This window comes from Limulus polyphemus, unplaced genomic scaffold (genome assembly GCF_000517525.1).
Source record: "Limulus polyphemus unplaced genomic scaffold, Limulus_polyphemus-2.1.2 Scaffold180, whole genome shotgun sequence".
NCBI lineage: Eukaryota > Metazoa > Arthropoda > Merostomata > Xiphosura > Limulidae > Limulus > Limulus polyphemus.
In genome coordinates, this window is record NW_013665790.1 from 423,154 (window position 1) to 441,287 (window position 18,134).

General features: G+C 33.3%; 1 protein-coding gene across 2 annotated transcripts in view; it reads right to left on the bottom strand.

Moving 5' to 3' along the window:
- The window catches only part of LOC106478100 (arrestin domain-containing protein 4-like), a 35,419-nt gene extending 20,524 nt beyond the window's left edge, over positions 1-14,895 (bottom strand). The window contains exons 1-2 of one of the 2 annotated variants that reach the window (XM_022381638.1): positions 14,495-14,895; positions 1,099-1,227 (exon numbers count right to left, since the gene is read on the bottom strand). In XM_022381638.1, the coding sequence (XP_022237346.1) occupies positions 1,099-1,227; positions 14,495-14,573 (208 nt within the window). In that variant the 5' untranslated portion in view covers positions 14,574-14,895. Of the gene's footprint in view, positions 1-1,098; positions 1,228-14,452 lie in introns of both variants that reach the window. The other variant, XM_013938617.2, reaches the window with a different exon arrangement.
- Positions 14,896-18,134: the final 3,239 nt, after the last annotated feature.

Consider the following 18,134-nt stretch of genomic DNA (forward strand, 5'->3'; position numbering starts at 1 on the left):
TGCTTTCGCTGGTTTCTAATCATAGATTGTTTCGATCTAAAACAAATTCTGTCATCTGTTTCATTATGAAGATATCACATCTGTGATGGCATTGTGTTTGTGTATGTATATATGTATAACTAAAAAAACATTGTCAATGTGAACAAATATCAAGTTATAAAAAGAGCCCCTCCATATAAAATGGAGATACCAGACACACACGCCCAGTTAGAAAAAACAACTGAGGCAACCTTGGCCCACACTGCTTTTACAGTTGTCCCAGTTTGCTTCGTGTGGAGTTAGGATGCCCCAGTTGTTCCTTCTAAGTTGGCTTGTGTATCTAGAATCTCCATTTTAAATGGCGAGGCTCTTTTTATAACTTGACGTTTTTTTCACATTGGCAATGTTTTTGTTAGAGGTGTTACTTCTTTTTTAACACACATGTATATAGTTAACACAGTGCTACCTGACATTGCGTTTAATGTAACTGGTTTTGGAGTAACAGAAAAGCTATCCATGCTGTCTAAAAAGTCACTAATAGTCCTCTGCACACTTTTTATAACTTGACGTTTTTTTCACATTGGCAATGTTTTTGTTAGAGGTGTTACTTCTTTTTTAACTCACATATATATAGTTAACACAGTGCTACCTGACATTGCGTTTAATGTAACTGGTTTGGAGTAACAGAAAAGCTATCCATGCTGTCTAAAGAGTCACTAATAGTCCTCTGCAAACTTTTTATAACATGGGGGCGTCGAAACTACCGTTGCTCTCGATATTATACATTATATTTCTGTATTTATTTAAGTGACACTTGGTGTTTGAGCAGCTACAAAACCAGCATAATTGGACAGTAAACTAAGACTGATTGGGTTTTTTGGGTCTAGAGTTGTAATCTAGAACTTTATTAAAATATTTTCATCCTATCAATCCCAGCGATATCTTTATTATGTTTAAGCTGTGTTGGATCCATTACATAAACCAAAACCACAGGTTTAATATATTTTGAAAACTGCTTCTTAATTGTCTAGAAAATCGAATAAAATTACTGTTGATCTTTTTAGAACAAGGTTTATAATAAAAAAAATCGATTATAAACCTCAAAAGGTCTACACTTACCGGGGCCAGAAGGTCCTTCCCCTAACAGCCTCATACTAAAGTCAACGTAGTTTTCTTTGTCACTGACTTGGCCTTGCCCTCTGTTAATGAATCGTACCACTCCTTCACCGGTGATGTGAAAATACAAGCCTGGGTAAAATAATTGTTTTCAGGTAGTTTATTCAAGATATCTATCAACAAGTTGTAGAATTTCACATTAAATACGTGCTTACATAGAGACGTCTTGACTTACGTGCATCATCTTTCACTTCAAAAAAAATCTAAAAGCTTAAATTTGAATATTATTTTCTAGCGACTTTGGAATTCTGGAAGAAGTTTATATATCTTCAGGAAGCTTTCTATAAGTATTAGTATAGTCCAATGATTATAGCTATGTGCTCCAGCTGTCCCGACAGTAGACTCCTAACAAAATGTTCACATTTGACAGGAGACAAAATAATGGTTTTATTTGCATTATAGTTTTCAGCATATGAAGAAAATTGGTGTAATTTTGTGGAATTCCTAACGTAAATTTTACATATGACATATTAGACTTAACACAAGCCCACTTATCATAGTGAGTGGGAATGGAAGTTGCAATTGTAGCACTACCTGGTGCAATTGTGAACTAAATGGCCAAACAAGGTGGAATCCCCTTAATATTCAGATATAGCCTAATATTAACTTCAGACAAAAGGTAGGGCAGTGAGCCAGAAGTATCAGCCGCTACATGGAATATGTGGGCCACTTGAAATGAATAAAATGGTTGGCTGTCACTTTTATAACGCTCCCACAGCTGAAAGAGCGGATAGTGTCCAGCTACACCTAGTCTTACACCTTGAGCCCTTCAATCTGTAGGTTCATACTAGCCACTAAGCCTCATCTGGTCGGAGTTGGTCAATATTAATATAAAAATGCGTTACATTTATCTTTATATTACATACCTGGTTTAAAACTTATGCACACTAAATAATGAAAAATAGTATCACAGTATTGAAATTTACTTGATTGTATGAAAAACGCATTTTACCTTGGTCAAAAGTTTTTACAAACACGTGGACGCTTATAGACACACGCTCATATATATGTATGTATATATATATATATAAATAAATGAAAGGAAATAATTCACTAATTTATACTTTAATATAAACTAACTGGCCACTTTATTAGGACACCACAACTATTATCTTTTAACCCGAATCAATTTTAAGCAAAAGTAGCCTGTTCATAGATATCAGTAGAAAATTATGCCACCGAATGCAATGGTGCAGGTAATCCCAAAAATAATGGTTGAAGTCACCATCGTGCTCTTTAAAACATACTTGGACAACACGGACAGATTGGATTGCTACATTATTATAATGTGAGATGAACATGATCAAAGACAATATCCAGGTACACCTTGAATGTTAATCTCTCTTCTAAATTGAATGGTCCAACTTCTACAATTGTGAGTTTTGCTACTCTGTTACATCATCTCCAATGGTTGACATTCAAGTTAATCAAGTGTTTCTTGTATTTTGTTCTTACTTCTCTTTTACCGTCAATATAGAAAATGGTTAAGCATGACTTATTCGACAATATCATATGCTGCCAGTTATTCATCGTCGCCACCTCATATTCTTAGAACCAACGAGGCATTGATTGTCTATTTGCATCATTTGGCTGCACTCCTGACATGGCTCGTAATTCCCTTCGCAAGTTGCGTGGGAAAATTATCGACTCCTTATTATCGTTAAAAGGGATTGGCCAAGTGACACTCACAGTAGCCTGACGTTTGTTGAGCTTTTCTCTTGGTCAGTCTTTAGCATTTGGTGGCTTCAGTTGTTTTTTTCCTAGCGGCATAAGTATTCTCTTTCAATTGCAACTTTTGATTGACTCCAATGATAGATCATTTTGTATAGTCAGTTTAAAAAGAAAACGTTTTTTAACAACACGGCTCATGCAGGAAGGGAACCATTTATCATGACCCTTTCAAAGTCGGAGAGATCCTTGCTCTCATATGTTCTTGCTTTCTAGTTATTATATGAATACATCTATGCTTGTATGTATAGGATTCTAGTAATCACATAATATCTTATATGAAATGTATTTTCTTTAACGAATAAACAAATGTATATAGAAAGGAGTGCTTATAAAGTTACCCTATGTGTATAACATATTTTCGAAACGTTGTCTATATGCAATATGACATCAATATTTCTGTCTTTAAAAAGCATATCTGAATTATGAAAAAAAAATCTTAAGAAATTAAATAACACCCCACTGTAGTTTAGCAACAGTCCTACACATTCTGAAATCTTAAGTTATTCTTCATTATTAAATAGTATTTTGGACATAGGCAATTCGTATCTTAAATTTGTTCGTGGTTAAAATCAAACCAGATATCATTGTTAAAATAGCAAAGAACTTATTTGATTTCATGTTGGGTGGGACGGAGATCCGAACCCGCGACCCTCAGATTGTGAATCAAGCGCCTTAACCACCTGCTTGACGAATGAATGCATCCAATACTACCACCAATAATGAAGGATGTTAATCAACAGTCATCACATAACTGAATTTTTTTTAATTGGTAATAAATTGCCAACTACTTTGAATCTAAGATTACGGGACATTTTAATAGTTTGTCACTCAAAAATTTCCACATTACCTATGTGTGTGTATCAACAACATGCTCAGTGTTTTATGTTCTGCCCATCAGACACTATAAACAGTAATTTGTTGATACCATTACCCACAATAATTATCAACGTTGAAAATTACGTGGTTGAAACGAAATTAGCAAATGTATAGCCTCTAAAACGTGAACAACACGTTTTTTGATGTAAATAATGTTTTTCAAACGACTACATTTTTATAGCAATAAAGTAGCAAGTTATTTTTTCTTATTCTGGTTTATTAAAAATCAGTGAGTAAATTAAACGCAGAAATGCTTTTCGTTGTTACACATAAGGAGACAGACAAACGTTCGATTACTTACTTATGTTTTGTTTCTTAATAGGTGGAAAATCACAATTTCTATAGAACTAATGAGGAAATTTTGGTTATTATTAAATTATGGTAAAAGCGAGATACTTACGTAGATCAAAATTAAAATAAATCCGGTAATAAATATAGCTAATTTAATATTCCATTCTTACTTATAATTATTAGAAATGTATTGATTCATCAGTTGAGCACTCTCGTTGTTAACGGTATCTTCGGCAGTAATTGTTTATTTGTTTGTATTTCGTGCAAAGCTACACAAGAGATGTCTGCTCTAAGCGTCCCTAATTTAGCAGTGATAGACTAAAGGAAGGACAGTTAGTCATCACCACCCACTGCCAACTCTTGGGCTACTCTTTTACCAAAGAATAATGGGATTGACTGTGACGTTATAACGTCCTCATCGGCAGTTACCTCAATTAACATATTTACTGTTTGCAAGATTCATAACGTAGGTAAATTAATATATAGAATTATATGTAGTAATTGCTCAGCACATTGTTGCCCGATGAAGGCTTAGGTTAGACGACCGATAGCTTGCAAAAAAAACAAAAAACATTTTAACGTAAAGTCCGTGTATAATTCTATAAAACATATTTACTTTTCGCTAAAAGGATTTGAAAACACGGAAACTTGACTGTTTGAAAAAGACAATTAACACAATGGCACTAGATTGCATCTTTTTTACTTTTGTTCTTGCCTCCCCCAATGGAACAGCGGTATGTCTGCGGACTTATACTGCTAGAAACTGGCTTTCGATACCCGTGGTGGGCAGAGCACAGATAGCCCTTTGTGTAGCTTTGTGCTTACTAACAAACAATAACAACTTTTGTTCTTAAATACGTATGAATAGATTTAAGAACCGAAGAAAAACTAGTAATTCCAAAAGATAAGAAAAAAAAAATCTAACTTATTTTTCAATGATTTCCTTGAAAATAACAAGTAAATACGAAGCTTTAAATTAGTAACTGTAATCTTAACAATTGGTATATATATAACAAATTTGCATAGTAAGAAAATAAATTCTTAGTGGATGTGTATAATTTCGTTTTAATAGAAGTTAACCACATTTATTTAGTTCCTGAGTATGGGATTATATTAGCACATTTATAAAAGTTAAAAATTAAAAACCAAATCGGCATACTTCATTTATAGTTTAAAACGCTAAAAAGAAGCTTCACAAACTCAACTAGCACGCATAATGGAGTCGTTAATATCCTCGTTGTCAAAAGAAAACATTAATCAAATGCTGTTTTAGAGATAATATTAGCAAAGTGGCATAATCAGGGAGGCAGTTGTCCGACAGTAAAAGCCTTCTTGATTAATCAAATGCATAAAGAAATTTAGTTTTCAGTGAAATATATAAAGATGGATAGGCTCTTTCCACGGATATACTAATGGAAGAATAAGAGGTTGAATATACAGTTGAGTAAAGAAAGTAACGGCAGAAAATCTCACTAAAAATACACAATACAGCATTGGAAATAATGATAAAAACATGGGGAGAAAAAGGTTAAGAATACCAGACAAAGCCCACCATAAGAAGTGAATGTATACAGAATTTTCAAAAAATAAAAAGCGTTAGTGTAGAGATAGACAACAAGACATTTTTGTTTTCTTCAGAATCCCACGTATAGAATTATCTGCACATAGCCATAGTCATGAACCGGTGAGCTACTGTTGTCTGATGGAATTGTGTCTACACTCTTGTAGTACACCCAACCAAAAGTGCGGAGAGCTGTTTTGTGGAAACGGGATCCATTAAATAAACTATCAAGAAATGGCCAAATAACCAGCAAGGAGTCGCTAAGTAATTGACATATGTGAGGATTGAGAAAGGAAGATACATATAAATTTATAAACAAACATAAAATGGAAGAGAAACTTTTCCGGACGAACGAGTATTGTGTTACAATCGTTCTCTAATTGCACTTCGCTATCCTTTCTTACGTTTCTGGACGAACAAGTATTGTGTTACAATCGTTCTGTAATTGCACTTTGCTATCCTTTCTTACGTTTCCGGACGAACAGGTATTGTGTTACAATCGTTCTGTAATTGCACTTTGCTATCCTTTCTTACGTTTCCGGACGAACAGGTATTGTGTTACAATCGTTCTGTAATTGCACTTTGCTATCCTTTCTTACGTTTCCGGACGAACAAGTATTGTGTTACAATCGTTCTGTAATTGCACTTTGCTATCCTTTCTTACGTTTCTGGACGAACAAGTATTGTGTTACAATCGTTCTGTAATTGCATATCGCTTTCCTTTCTTATGCCCATCAATTTTATTTAGGTTGCACTTATTCCTATCACGAATGGATAACACATCACAAATTGCCATTTATTACTGGTAATCAATGATACACATATATTGAAATCGGCTTTTTTTCTTACTGGCTGACCAAAGGCTGTCAGCTTTCTCACACTCTCTCAGCCGATATTACCTTATACCTAACTTCATAACATAGGTTCATGAGTGAATTACAAAATAAAACAGCGTGGAGAATGTACATTCTTCCTAATGAGCCAATAGGAACAGCCCGTGAGAAAAACTAAAATGAAGGAACAGATAGAGAGAGATTCTGAATCACCAAAATATTACACATGTCATAATCATCCGTGAATTGTAGTTTCGACCTGTATTAAACTACATCAACTCAACTAGATTGCAAACATGACAAAGAATATTTACTGCATAGCAGCATGCTTCAGTATTGATCTGTAAATGATTTCGTTTGTCGAGTTGCTAAATGTAATGTACTGTGTATTTGTTGATTATTCTCTGTAATTAGGTATTATAAGTTTGGTTAATATGCGTCACTGTGATTGAAAGTTTTGGTTGACAAAATCATTGATTACGTTGGAAGTTTTGTGGATTATTTTTATTCAAATTGGAATAATCGACACGTGCATAAAAACATTCGAAAAACAAACAAAAAATGTAGTTTGTATATGAGTGAGTGAGTGTTAGTGTCAGAGCTAGTCGTAATTCAATGAAAGTTAAAGTCAGACAAAATCAAAAATCGATTAACGGATAAGAGTTAAACAGATATGCAAACTTAGTGGTCAAGTTAATGAGCGCAACTCTAGGAGTTTGTTGCATATATTTCCATAGATTCTGAATTATACGTAACCAGAGTAAAATTTCTAAGATATTCTTCTAACATTTTCAGATTATATCACTGAGAAATTTCAATGAAATATTTTTTCAATTTCTACGAATGGATGTAAGAAAGTTATACGTAACCTAAATTGAAAATTGCTGAACCTTCAGAAGGTCTAACAAAATAGCCCCCAGTGGCACAGTGGTATGTCTGCAGACTTACAACGCTAGAATTCGGGTTTCGATACCCGTGGTGGGCAGAGCACAGATAGCCCATTGTGTAGCTTTGTGCTTATTTACGAACAAACAAACAATAGTTTTACTTCTACGCTACAGCTAAGAATATTTCTATAGAATTTTTGAGATGAAAGGCGACCATGTATATATATATACATATTAACTGGCTGTTGACTTCTGACTAGGTTAATACCAACTAGACGTTCAATGTAATATACTTGGATGGCAATAGTTTCTTTATTTTATTTATTTTTTGGCTCCTTCTCCTTACAGAATAGTGAATATATTTGTTCTCAAGACAAGAAATTCAGGTCTATCTGCTGATCATTTTCCCAGACATGACTAGTTATTAACGATGTGTCTGAAGAACTAATCATAGTGTATCTTTGATGACCTTTGAGCAGTACGGTACATAACGTGTTTCGCGAAAGGTTTGAGGATTTGCGATTTCACACTTGCAAATATATTTCGTATGGAAGAAAAGCTTTTGGAAACAACTCTTATGTTGAATTTGTGTAATATTCTTCTATGTTTTTCTTGAGGCTCTGTATGTAGAAGAGAAAAAGTATTTTCCTATTCTGTAATTGTAGGTCAGCGTATTTGAACTAACTGTCCTTCTTGAAAACGTTATTAAGACATCTCAGTTCATCTTCGAGGTTAATGAAGAATACATTATTTTGGGCCTAAATTTCAATCTTTGAATAATTCTAGCTTTGAAAGAACGTGATTCATCAGAACGTGTTTGTTTGCGATATACTGTAGAAGTCACATTTTGAAGACTTGTGTCGATTCCTTCTGAATAATGAAAAAGTGCTCTTAGTTTCAGGTTCCATTAAAATCTTTATGCTTTCAAATTTACTGCTAAGATGTGCGTGGAATTTTTTGAAATATTATTCCCCATGTGGCTATAAAACAAAATTATTGTTGATATATCTTATATATGTGGTTGGCAAGAACAATGTGATATAATAACACATGAATACCTACAATACCACAGGTGTTAAGGGAGATTTCGTTGGAGTGAGATCCAAAATTTGTAAAAGTTATTATTTCAGTGCAAGACATTTGACATTTTTTGGGATATTAATATTTGTCCTTGTTGGAAACAACTTGCCTTCAATCAATCACTTCTACAGTTTGTTCTTAGTCTCTTTGAATGGTATCTTGGTGAAAAACGAAACAACTGGACATAATGTTATTGTCAGTTGCCGTATTATCAGAAATGAGGTGGTGGGTTCTTTTACCGACTATCAGGATTTAGTGTGAAAGATTTAAGAATGTTATAAAGTCAACATTAAGTGATTGGCAAATACTATTATTAACGTTTCTGTATAAGAAAGTTATAGAAAAAAACAAGTTCGTTAGAAGTCAAAGTGACTGGATAACCTGTGAGAAAGTCCAAAAGTTCGGTATTAAAGTTTAAATATTGGTAATACGTAATCTATTGTTAGATTTAGCAAATCCGATTTAATGTAATTATATTACTTACTTACATGCAATCTACACTGATTAGCCACATCGATCTTGTGTTGCATGATTTCTTAATTAAGCCGTATATAAATGCGAAGATATAGTTATGTCATGGTTAGTCTGTAAGAACAAGGATCTCTTCAACTTTCAAAGAGTCATAATAGTGAGATCTATTTAGTAGAATAATTTTTAACAAACCATTTCGTTAAGTGGTTATTCAAGGATATGAAAGCAGAGATAAATTTCTTAAAACATGTAGCCAGAGATAGAGGATTTAAATCCAATATTATTGACAGATAATAAACATGTCAATAAATAAATAATGTTAGCATGTACAAGGTTAGAGGGAAAATGTAAAGAAGATAACAAGAGAGTTTGTTTGCCATATTTCCAAAGCTTGTCTACAGGAATAGATAATATAATGAAAAAAATACATAGAATGTGCGATTTACAAAATTCCTTGTATCTGTGGTTGAACTTACATTGGCCGAACGTGTAGAAATTTCAAATTTAGGATTAAGGAACATAACAACGCGGTAGAAATATACAAAATAGATGAATCGGTATCAACAGAACATGTGGCGGAAACATCTTATGCTATAGACTGAAATAACATTAAGTTGATAAAACAGGTAGAAATCAAAATTAGATTAAATATCAGAGAAACTTTTCAAATTGAAAAAAAAAAACAAAAAACAAAGATATCGTGTTAAACAAGGAAGCTGGTCCAGGTTTAGAAATAATGAAGTATTAGACAGATGTTTTGTAACTCTGAGTAGTTTAAGCCTAGATGGCGTTATACGAAAGTAAATAATTACGTGGGTATATAAGTCCTAATCATGCCTTTACTGTTACTTTGGAAGATGGTGTCATAGAACACGGAAACATATGTAAAGTCCCTGTTTTTAATATATATTTATTATGTAATTATTTTAACATTGTATTCCTTTTAATTGTAAATAGATGTTTTACACAAGTGTCTTTTTGAATTATTTAGCTATCTCCCCTCTTATCTATCACATCAAAATCAGGAACGGCTACCGAAGATAACCCACGTGAAGTTTTGGACGAAATACAATATAACGAAAAAAATTTAAATAACATATAACAGTACTTTTTTATTGTTTTCTTACATTAGTCAAGTTGAAAGGTGTATTTGTATATTCCGTGTATTATGTTATAAAAAAAAAAGAGATAAAACGGCAAAAATAAAGTTTAAAAAAGAATTACACAAAATATCACTACGTTTCACCACGTACTATGGTCGCTATATTTTCAATCTTATCCAATAAGTAAGAACATAACATCTTATGGCATGTGATGGTAAAATTAGAGTGAAGATGACGTAATAAAAAGACAATATTCGGCATATGTTTAAATTGTAAGTCAAGTAAGTGTATTTTAACAAATATTTTTACGCTCCATTAGTAACTTCTTGGGGAATTAGTTCTTACTAACAGAAATGAAAAACATCTTTATGATTAAACACGTTCTAGTTACTTTATAAAATATTATGCTATTCTTTGCCATACAATAATGATCAATATAATTCACTTCCAAAGACAGTATACGTCGAGAATAGCCACCACCATGACCTAAATAATATAGGCGGAAAATATAACGGTAGTTTAGCGTACGCCTTAAATTATTTCTTCCCACTCATCTGTCTAAACTTTTGCATTACACAAAAGGTGTGTTCAAATAACCAACGCCTTCTTATAAGCATGTATTATGCTCTGTAACAAATTTTCTTACAAGGTAAGGTAAGATTATTTTACCTATCTAGGCAACATATAGATTGCTTACAACTTATTGCTTCATTAGCTAAACGACATCACATTTTTAGAGACAACCTAACAAGCTATTGCATTAAGTATTTAGTTTATACTTACTAAGTTAATGAGTTAAGAGAGCGTCAGTGACGAGTTTGTACACGACGAGGTAAACTCTATAGTGAGATTCAAACTTTGTTTCTTTTTAGTTTTAGTTTTTAGAAATCGCGCAAGAAGTTTGGCAAACTACAGTGATATAACAAATAAAGTAAGCCCAGTGTTGCTTCAGGTATAAAGTTTCGAAACATTTATTCTTATTAAAACCACAAATTCTTAAAGGACTTCACAAACGTTTCCAATAATATCTTAAGTAATTATATAGATATTACAAAGCCAACTTATGGAAACACAGTGTTTAACCCAACAATGAAGAATTACCTCTTGTTATATTTCGACTTCTCCCATCTGTGGTAATATTGTAAAACTTTTTATCGTCATGTGGGTTCTTTTTGAATATTGAGTAAGTAAATAGGGAAGAGTACAGTCAACTTAACGATAATGAGGGTGATTTGTTTTTTCAACCATAACATACAAGCTCTACACTGACTACAGTATAGGTTACGTTCGTTGATAGGCCTAACTTAGGTTCTCCTGTTCCATATTTCATAGTTAATGGTGTTTGTGGCTAGAAATATTGGACAAATATGTTGAGAGGTGTAACTGGCTTGGCCTTTTCATTTACAAATTCATTTCTCAGATACTTTATTCTGTCATCATTGATGTTCTCTTGTACTTCTGTAGTTTTTCTTTGTACTCCAATTTTGACATTATAATCTTTCTACACTTTATAGACGTCTTTTTGTACTTTGTTGCGGTCTTTTATACTTCTTCAATATTGTCATTACAGTCTTTCCAAAGTTCATAGATGCGTTTCGTAGTATTTCAATTTTGCTGCTAAAATTCTTCTACAAATCTTCTTCGATCTTGTCTCCAATCAAATTTTTAGTTGTTAATTCTTCTTTAAATCTTACTTGTCTTTTTTAACTCCTCTTTTAAAATCCCATCTTTTTCTTCTTGTCTTTTTTTAATTTTCTGTCTCTTTCTTCTTATTCTTCTTTTTACTTTCTGTTTCTTTCTTCTTGTTCTTTCTTTAATATTATATTTTTGTTTTCTATTTTTCTGTCCTTTTCTTATTTATCTTTGTTTAGTTCTCTGTTTCTTTTTCATAGTTCTTCTCTACATTGTTTCATCATCTCCAGCAAATATTCCACCTCACTTCGACTACATATTGTCATTTAAACGTTTCGTCTAGATTCTGTTTTATTTTCACCAAAATCTTCCCACTTCTGACCCCAGTGTTGTAATTATGTCTTTGATTACTCGGTAAACATAAAGCAAGGTCAGATCCAATTAACGATATCGAAAGTGATTTATTTCTTGATGGGCCTATCTCACAAATACAACTAAACATTCACTTACTTTCAAATTCTATACTTCGTTGAAACATATATTCAAAATTTACCGCATTGAAATAACTCTCAAACTAATTAACTCACTGACTGACTAGATGTTTGTTTGTAGTTAAGCACAAGGCTACAAAACGGGCTATCTGTGCTGTGCCCACCGCGAGTATCGAAAACCGGTTACTAGCGTTATAATTCTGCAGATTTACCGCTGTGACACAGAGGGGCGTGGATAAATGATATTTTTGTACAATATTTGTTTCTGTTTTTCTCAAACTCTCAGAAGAATTTGAGACAACACGAAATTTCATCATTACGTCATGCCAAAATTCCAAAATTAAAAACATAGCCTACAACACTAATTTCTCCCATTCAAACTCTGCTCTTTTTCGACATGATTTTTCTATTGTATTTTTTGACGTTCATTTGTATTTATCAGAACCTGTACTTCGAGTATTGATATCTCAGTTTTTTCTATTTTTATACATATTTATCTAGTTTTGGTAACTGGCATGAATGACAATAACCCGGTGGGACAGCATTAAGTCTATTTGACTTATAACGCTAAAATCCGGGATTCGATTCCTTGCAGTAAACATAGCAGATAGCTCAATGTGGCTTTGCTCTAAAAGAAACAAATAAACGTACTAATGTAACGGCTATAAAAACCGTTTCTTAAAATCTGTTATATTAAATGTGATTAAAGTTACATTTGATCTAAAATCGTTGTGAATTGTGAAGAAAATTTGCATAATAACCCTGATTCTACAGTTTTACTTTCTTCTTTATATGTATAATCTAGTGGTCATTGATAAATATTATGTGTAGTATATTTTTTGGTGAAAATCTTTATATGAAACAGACCTTTGAGAAGACCTCAGTAATGGCACCTATTGTTAATAAAACTAACCGTAATAACTTAACATGAAATCTCAGTTTCTCGCAATTCATAATGTGTGAAAATATTTATAAAATATCTTCTTGCTTGTTTGTTTGTTTGTTTGTTTTGTAATTAAGCACAAAGCTACACAATGGGTTATCTGTGCTCTACCCACCACGGGTATCGTAACCCGGATTCTAGCGTTGTAAGTCCACAGACATACCGCTGTGCTACTGGGGGCAAAATATCTTCAACTTAACACATCGAATTATGAATACGCAGAGATTTCGGAGCTAAATTGAAAATTATGAATTTTGTTAACGAAGTTTCTATAGCTCTAACTGTTGATTTTCGCCTCTCAAAGAAATCTGTTCTTAGTATAAATCTAGTCATCTTATTTCAGAAGACGCGCGAGTATTTTTGAACGCCTTCAGTTGGTGTACTGTTGGTAATAAGTTAGTACTTAGAGGATTCACCCGAATCACATCTAACTTTAATTTGCTTTATACTTTATCGAATGATCGCTTTAAATTATTTAAAGATAATTATAAAATTTCATCTGTCAAGACGAGTAGTTTGTGAAAAGAAACTAATACATATTTCAAGACAGAAGAGATCTACAAAACCTACAACGCTACAAAGTAACAAATAATTTTTATTACAAATATTAGGCCTATTGGTGTCCAACCCTACAACTTTTTTCGCTATCTCGAACACTTTTAGAGTTAAATGCACTAATTAATTAGTAACAAAACAACCCGTTTTACAAAATTTCAGATGGTAAAAAACAGTAATGAGCAGATTGAATCTTCCCATTAGAAACATGAGCTATGCTTATAACACTTCTATAGGGCCATTATAAACCACGAGGATAACAAATGTATCAACTCAGTATAAATCTAAATGAGGAAATTAACATGAATATCATGGCAATTAATTTATCAAATTTATTATAAACAATAGAGATAATACGTTTGTTATCATAACGTAGATCATCGTGATGACTCTCATTAAAGTATTATTAACCATTATTAACATATGTTTGTAAACTGGACACTAAGTATATCTTGGCGTGTGCTAATATGTTGAAACTTATTAGTATGGCATTTACCTCTATGATAACATAAACAAAACCACACGGAAGACAAACTTGCCACTGTGACAACATAAATAAACCTATACTGGTGACACATTTATTACTATTTAACATAATTAAAACCACACAGGGGACACATCTACTACTATGATAACATAAATAAAACCACCCAGGGGACACATTTACCACTAAAAAACACCAAAGGAACACATGATAACTTAAGATGGACCATGATAATAACGTATTTATATGCCTAACATGAACAAAATTTTAACATATTTTACATATATATTATTGGGAAAATCTTAATATCAAACAAGAACGAGAGACTATGAATTCTTATTAAAGTTTCGCATGCTTACCTACCACAGGTGTGTCCACTTCTAGTTCTATCACAACTTTACCTGAAAGAAATGATCCTGGAAGGTAGAGTAAACTTTCGTTGTCCAAAAGAATGAGAAATTCTCTTAGCTTTCTAGTCATTTTTTTTTGCGCAAAGAGATAGTACGAAAGCTTATTTTACTAATATATCTGTGTTACTTTCCCAAAGACGTTATGGTTAAATGAAATAGTTCTTCGAAGATCTTTTCGTACTGGGATCGTTGTTGTCAGAATATAGTTATTTTCCAGTATTAACAACAGTGAGGAAAAGCCCAATAAATATTAATAATTTCTGAATTTAAAGTTCGGCATGACAGAAAATCAACGTGTTTGTGGTAAGCTCGAGTTTAAGAAAATGATAATAATATTTTGCACAATTGCGTGATATAGAACTAAATGCTCGCGTCCAACCACAATCACTGGTCTCCGTCTTCTAAGTTCGAGAGGTTCGGAGAAAACACGTGGGCCTATCACCCAGATTACACACACTATAGAGAAAGTTAAGGGGAAAACATTTCTTTAGTGGTAGGTGTAAACTGTATACCCACGCCTTTAGATAGACGCTCCAGTTGGCAAAGACCGAAAAGACCTTTTACCTTAAATGGGACTAGTACTAGGTGGTTTGTAGTGGCGAAGTATGTGAGGGGAATAAATTTCCAATCCCCATCTTAGGGAGCAGGGACCGGTATTCTGGTTTTCCTTGAAACATTACCTGTTTTATGTTCCTTACAAGACTGCCTTTTGTTGTTGTTGATGATTCTGTAGTCAGATCATTGTTTTACAACACAACTGTATCACACAATCTATACCTAAGACAGTAAAATGTAAACATAGATATATTTATTGTTTTGTATAGTATATTATAGTAAGTAATGAACCGTTGAAATTGTTGCAAGAGTTAATTAGTATTTACCGGAGAAATTATATGACTCGCCAAATTTAACTACGAAACGAAATTTGTTTCTCCCACACTGACATCCGTTTTCTTTTTTAGTTTAGAAATTATATAAATGCTAAAATTTACCAAAGCAACTTGTTACCTAATACCGAAAGCACTCGATATTAAATATTATATTAAATAGAATGATATTAATATGTATGATATTAAATAGAAAACTTCAAAGACTACATACATGAAGATGAAAACCAGTTTGAGCAGAAGTAGACATTCTGTGTATTTGGGGTGTGTTTGTAGATTTTACGCACATTTTGACACTTCGTTAAAAGAAAATTACTTTATTTCCATTCCTTATTATTTCCACTAAAATATAAAGAAGGACAACTTACTTACACTTATTTTCTGTTCTTCTTATCATTATACAATTACTTACTGTATGGTTTCAGAGCGAGGGTTGGCCCAGTGGTAGAGCTTTCAATTCCGGATCTGGCGAATCCAACATTCCAATGAATCCAATCCGTGGGACACAACAAAATATTCTTCGCACTTTAAACTGTGATCGTGTTATAAGAGCGACAGTCAATCCCTTAGTGTGGATAGTAAAGTGTTGCTGACAGGCTACCTTGCTTCTAGTCAGAACTTCAAAATAAAGAACATTGGCAGATAGCCTCGCCATAAATAAAGAACAGTGGCAGATAGCCTTGCCATAAATAAAGAACATTGGCAGATAGCCTCGCCATAAATAAAGAACAGTGGCAGATAGCCTTGCCATAAATAAAGAACAGTGGCAGATAGCCTTGCCATAAATAAAGAACAGTGGCAGATAGCCTTGCCATAAATAAAGAACATTGGCAGATAGATAAATACTCAGCAAAATACTACAAATACATAAATTTAAGAACTACCACTTCATACAAATTAATACAAAGATGTTTTTGAGCTCACACTCTCTTTGTTTTTCTACTTCCTGTTACATGATAAAAATTAAATGATGTTTTATTTTTAGCCACAAGATATTTTCATAAGCGAGTAAACTAAACAGTATATGCGTTTTGTATTTATGGCAAGGGCAAATAAAAAACTAAAGTTGAAATTGAAGCCAGTCCTCACGTGATAACAACAGCATTGTGTCATCATCTAGCATACTCGTTACATTGAAAAGTTTAACTAAGCAAAAAATAGGTAAGTCTATTATGAATTGAAAAGGGATTAAGCAATTCTTACTTCTCGGACAAAGGACTTTCAAACAATATAAGATTTGTAGTGTTTGATCGAGAAATTTGCGAGAAGAGTTCCGGACAGACAAACGCAAGCGTATTATTTGTATAGATAACAAGGTATTTCACACAAATGACACTTAACCTGCGAGTAATTTCCTTTAAAAAAATGAATATTACACAAAATACAATTTCTATGGGCTATGTCGACTCATTTAGGTCTAAAATATGCAAGCGCAGTTTGTTTAAAACAATATGCTTATCACTTTGGGAATACCCATTCAGACGTTTCTGCATAAAAAGCTAAGTTTGCCTTCATTATAACTTTACATTCACTTTATGTGCAATAATTTAGCTTTGGTTCCTTTCATAGACTGCTATAAACACCTTTTAGTTAATATTTTCTTTACGTGTTTGTGAGCTTCTTTGTTTTAACTTGTAAAAGCGTATCATCCACTGAACGCTCATAACCGTCTCATACTATATACACTATTATAAATACCATAACTTTTCTTTATTATTATTTTACGTGTAGTTTTATTGAATAAAGTTTGCTTGTCTGATCGCGTAAATATTTTTTTTTTTCAAATAGACCAGGATTTATCGATCTAACACATAATGCCCGCAAGAAAGCTAACTAAAATGACATACGTGAAAGCCCCCCAGTGGCACAGCGGTATGTCAGCGGACTTACAACTCTAGAAACCGGGTTTCGATACCCGTGGTGGGCAGAGCACAGATAGCCCATTGTGTAGCTTTGTGTATCATTTAAAACAAACAAACAAACATACGTGAAAATGATAGAATAGGTTTGTTTTGAATTTTGTACAAAGCTACACGAGGGCTACCTGCTCTAGCTATCCCTGATAGGGACTAAGGGGAAGGCAGCTAGTCATCACCACCCACCGCCAATTCTTGAACTATTATTTTACCAACGAACAGTGGGATTGACCGTCACAAAAAATAACGACCTCGCGGCTGAAAGGGTGAACATGTTTGATGGGACAGGGATTCGAACCTGCAACCTTTAAATTGCGAGTCGAGCACCCTAACCACCTGGCCATGACGGGCCAAATAGAATATAGAAAATTCAAGCGAAGGGCATGAAAAATATCACAAATGTTTTGCGAGTCGCGGCTAGTATTGACATAATTACTTTATATAACGAATTAATGTTTCTTAAAGAAAAGTCGAGCTTGTTGATACTTAAAAAGAAATTTCGTTTGTTTAATGGCCAAGCTTGGCAAGTGATTAGAATGTCGTGCTGCGTCACACTATAACGCGAAACAAACTCCACATTTTCAGTTGCGGAAGCATCATAGTTGTGACAGTCAATCCTGCTATTAGATTGAAAGTACCCATATAATGCTTCTTAGGCAGTATTCTCACTGGGTTTCTTTCAAACTGCCTTGCTTTAAATCGTTTGCTTTGCTGAATATGTTAATTGTTCACACTTGCCTTGTGTACAAACGTGCCGAGTTCGTTGAGAAATGAACTGGATTTCGTTTTCACGGTTCACGTCCGTATTTTGTCAGCACTCACCGAGAC